The sequence below is a fragment of the Bidens hawaiensis genome, unplaced genomic scaffold (genome assembly GCF_021521415.1).
Source record: "Bidens hawaiensis isolate Kalapana, Puna unplaced genomic scaffold, B.hawaiensis_p1.1 tig00069287_1, whole genome shotgun sequence".
NCBI classification, from domain to species: domain Eukaryota; kingdom Viridiplantae; phylum Streptophyta; class Magnoliopsida; order Asterales; family Asteraceae; genus Bidens; species Bidens hawaiensis.
The window spans coordinates 13,539-18,325 of NW_027502230.1; the positions used below are offsets into that span (position 1 = coordinate 13,539).

At 42.4% G+C, this 4,787-nt stretch overlaps 1 protein-coding gene across 1 annotated transcript; it reads left to right on the forward strand.

Annotated features, from left to right (window-relative positions):
* Positions 1-3,710: 3,710 nt before the first annotated feature.
* On the forward strand, positions 3,711-4,205 carry LOC143605397 (uncharacterized). The gene is made up of 2 exons (XM_077081531.1): positions 3,711-3,831; positions 3,883-4,205. The coding sequence occupies exons 1-2, from the start codon at positions 3,711-3,713 to the stop codon at positions 4,203-4,205; spliced, it is 444 nt and encodes a 147-aa protein (XP_076937646.1).
* Positions 4,206-4,787: the final 582 nt, after the last annotated feature.

Consider the following 4,787-nt stretch of genomic DNA (forward strand, 5'->3'; position numbering starts at 1 on the left):
TCAGGACCAGCAGAAGGGTAATTCAGGAAATTCGGGTAATACAGACGAGTCAGGTCATACAAAACTTGATGCGTTGTTGAAGCTTGTGTCAGATAATCAGAAAGAAACGCATAAACAGTTCGAGTTGAGAGAAAAGTCTTCAGAAGCAATGTCAAAACAGATTGGTCAGCTCGCAGCAGACATGGCAAAGTTACAGAAAAACGCAGGTCAGTTACCGAGTGATACCACATTGAACCCGTAACACTTCAGTTCGAGTTCGAAGAAGCACGTCAATCAGATAAGTATTTTAAGAAATGGGAAAAAGTATGATAATAAGATTAGGGTTTCACCATCTCGAGTTGATGGGGTGGTGGAAGACATTGATGAGACAGTCGTCAGTGATGACGAACCAGAACCGGTTTTAATTGAAAATAATAAAAGTGAAATTAAAATAAACGAACCGATCTGAAGGATGGTAACAACAATTCTAAGGACAATAGGAAGGTTAAAACCGTCCCCTATCCCGATGCTTTGTTGTCACCATCGAAGGCAAAGATGACATCTAAACGGGGCCCACAGCAGGAAGAAATGTGGGAAATGTTTAGACAAGTTAAAATTAATATTCCTCTTTTAGATGCCATTAAACAAGTTCCTGCCTATGCAAAGTACTTCAAAGATTTGTGCACACAGAAACGGAACCGAAAGATTCCTAAACAGATTGATTTAACAGATGATGTGAGTGCAATTCTTTCGGGTGCTCTTCCACCTAAGTTACAAGATCCGGGAACGCCCATTATATCCATTCAGGTGGGTGATTTTAAAATGACACGGGCACTCCTAGATCTTGGAGCTAGCATTAGCATCCTTTCGGGAAGTTTGTACAATCAGTATGATTTCGGTCCGCTTCGGGAAGCCGCGACCACGGTTGTTTTCGCAGACCAGACACCAAAACTTCCCCGGGAAATGTTACATGACGTGATCGTCAAGGTGGAAGATTTTTACTTTCCAATTGACTTTTTGGTTCTCGATTATGTTTCGGGTGAGAGAACCAAATAGCCCACGGTTATCTTCGGTAAGCCATTTTTGGCCACCGCAAATGCCAAAATCGGTTGTCGAACCGGTACTGTAAACTTGGCATTTGGTAACCATAAGCTTAGACTTAATGTGTTCACACATGTAAATAATTCTCCGGTTAACGATGAATGCTTTATGGTGGACATTATTGACGAGTGCATTCCGTTATACGACTCGGTCGTGGACACGGATGGCACAACGGAGACGTGCTTTTTGTTTGATAGGTTTAAGGTGGAAACTGATAAGCAGCTGGAAGAGGAGGAGATAAAGCTGGAGGTTGCAGCTTTACGGGGAGATCGACCCCCGTGGTCGGTTCAGGTGGAACCGCTTCCTGAGAAAATCAATACCGGGTTGAAACCATCTTTACAGGAAGCACCAAAAGTCGAGCTGAATGAGCTATCAAGGCATCTGAAATACGCGTTTTTGGGTAAGAATGATACATTGGCTGTCATTATAGCTTCTAACTTGCGCATGATGCACAGAGACGGTTGAACCCGAACATGCGGGAAGTCGTGAAGAATGAGGTGCTGAAGTGGCTCGATGCTGGGATTATTTTCTCCAATTTAAACAGCATATGGGTGAGCCCGACTCAGACGGTTCTGAAGAAGGCGGACATCCAAGTCATCAAGGACGACTCAGGTAACAAGGTTGCCACCCGGTCGGTAACCAGGTGGTGTATTTGCATTGATATCGAAAACTGAACGCGACAACATCGAAAGATCACTTTCCGCTTCTGTTTATCGATCAGATTATTAAAAAGCTATCAGGTCAGAAATTTTATTGTTTTTTTAAACGGTTATTCGGGTTATAACTAGATAGCTATTCGTCCTGAAGATCAGGAAAGACCACGTTTACTTGCCCGTACGGTACTTTCGCGTTTTGACAAATGCCATTCGGGCTATGTAACACCCCCGCCACCTTCCAAAGGTGTATAATGAGTAGCTTTTCAAATATGGTGGGGAAGTATTTGGAAATCTTGATGGATGATTTCTTGATTTTCAGCACATCTTTTGAGTCATGTTTAAATCAGCTTGAAAGTGTTTTGGAAAGATGTGTTGAAACGAACTTGATTCTTAGTTGGGAGAAGAGCCATTTTATGGTCCAGGAAGAGATTATATTGGGCAATGGTTGTGTCGAGTCATGGGATCGAGGTGGACCGAGCTAATGTTCAAGTTATTTCCACTCTACCTCATCCCATGAATGTCAAGGGCATTAGATCATTTCTGGGGCATGCCGGGTTTTATAGGAGATTTATTAAGGGTTTTAGTGACATCACCAAACCCTTATGTAATCTATTGTTAAAGGATGCCCCGTTTGACTTTAATGACAAATATGCTAAGGCCTTTGACATTCTGAAATAGAAATTAGTGGAAGCCCCGATTTTGCAATCACCCGATTGGAATTTGCCTTTTGAAATTATGTGTGATGCGAGTGATTACGCGGCCGGGCTGTTTTGGGTCAACGGGTTGAAAAGAAACCCCTTGCCATATACTATGCGAGAAAAACCCTCTCGGATGCTCAGTGGAATTACACCACAAAATCGAGAAGGAGTTGCTCGCGGTAGTCAGTAGTGTATGCTTTGGATAAATTCCGTTCTTATATTTGGGGTAGTAAAGTAATTGTTTATTCTGATCATTCTACTGTCAGGTACCTCATGGATAAGAAAGACGCGAAACCGTGGTTAATCATATGGGTTTTGCTGTTGCAGGAATTTGATTTGGAAATCCGGGACAAAAAGGGAACAGAGAATGTCGTTGCAGATCACTTGTCCTGGATTGTGATAAAAGATGGAGACCGGGACGGGCCCATTAACGAGTCCTTCCCCAATGAACAGATTTTGGCTTCCTAAAACCCTTGGTTTGCTCACATCGTTAATTTTAAAGTTGTAGGTGATTTACCCGAGCATTGGCCAAGGAGGAAGAAGAAACATTTGATGTCACAGGCGAAAGTATATTTGGGATGACCCAGATCTATTCAAGATTGGAGCTGATCAGATGATTAGGCGATGCATACCCGAGGAGGATTTCAGATCGATGTTGGAACACGCGCATTAGTCTGCGTGTGATGGTCACTTTAGCGGACAGAAAACAGCTAGAAAAGTGTTGACTAGTGGCTTTTATCGGCCAACACTGTTCCGGGATGCTCACGAGTTCGCGGCACGTTGTTTGAAGTGTCAACAACTCGGGAGTATTTCCAAGAGGGATGAGATGCCCTTGAAACCGATCCTAGTTATTGATATTTTTAATATTTGGGGGATCGATTTCATGGGCCCATTCCCGAACTCGTACGGTAATTTATATATCTTAGTGGCCGTCAATTATGTGTCTAAATAGGTCGAGGCGATAGCCACTAGGACAAATGATCACCTTGTAGTTTATAATTTCGTTCAAAGCAACATATTTTCGAGGTTTGGAATCTCCCGAACTATTATTAATGACGGGGGTTCTCATTTTAAAAATTTTAAATTTGGAAAGTTGCTTAAACGATACGGGGTGAATCATAGAATTGCAACTCCTTACCATCTACAAACGAGTGGACAAGTTGAGGTTTCAAATCGGCAGATTAAACAGAATTTATAGAAAACTGTTCAGACGGACCGAAAGGATTGGTCAACTAAGTTGACCGATGCCTTATGGGCCTACCGAACCGCTTTTAAAATGCCGATTGGGACCACACCATATAGACTTATGTATGAAAAGGATTGTCATTTATCGGTTGAGATTGCACAACGTGCTTATTGGGCTACTAAGGAAGTTAATACTAGCTATGATGATGCAGGTTAAGCTAGGAAATTAGCATTATGTGAGATCGAGGAGTTGCGGGATGAAGCGTACGAGTGTGCATCGGCTTACAAGGCGAAAATGAAGAAGGTTCATGATGCGAAGATTCGGTTGAAAAGCTTTGAGATTGGTCAAAAAGTATGGTTATACAACACTAGGATGAAGCTTTTCCCGAGTAAGTGGACGGGCCCGTTTGTGATTGTTGGAGTTGGAAATCACGGGCAGTTTGAGATTGAGGATTTCGATGACCACATTCGACAAGTGGTAAATGGCTATAGGTTGAAGCCATATTTGGAGATGGAGGATATACACAAGATGGACAAGGAATCAGTGAGTTTCATTGTGACCTCACCGATTTATGAAGATAATTGAAGTATACGAGGCATTGTCGAGCTGTAGACACGCAATTCAGCACTGACCGGGAAGAACCCGGGGTTGTAAGTGTGTTCTAGTTTGATTTCTTTTTGTTGAGTTGTTGTTTGACTTTTGACTCGAGGTTTGTGCAGCAAATCCCAAGTGTGGGGAGGTTTTGGTGAAGTGCAAATCATGGAAGTTCGGTAAGCATTTGGTTAATTACACGTCAATCCAGGTACGTATTGCAAATTTCGACTTCGGAAACGTGTTCAGGGTGATGTCGGGATGTCGAAAAGTGACCGGGTCAGAAAACGTCCGACCCCAAAATCGGTAAAAACTCTCTGTCAACTGGGACGCGATGGTCCTAGAGGGTTAATAATCGTGCTACGCGATGGTTGCCTTGACATCCAAGACCAGCCACCATAGCGCTACGCGATGGGCCGTGGATAATCCGAAAAAAAAATTGTTAATAGTGAAATGTAAATTATTAACTAAATAATTTTAAATAAATTATATATATATATATATATATATATCATCACCACCGTCCTTTCTTCTTCTTCATTTCTTTCCCTTCTATATCTCTCTCTTCCCCACCGC

Coding starts and splice junctions, on each gene's coding strand:
- LOC143605397 (XM_077081531.1), top strand. CDS start 3,711: ATGCCGATTGGGACCACACCATATAGACTTATGTATGAAAAGGATTGT. Junction 3,832..3,882: donor TACTAGCTATGATGATGCAG/GTTAAGCTAGGA, acceptor TGCGGGATGAAG/CGTACGAGTGTGCATCGGCT.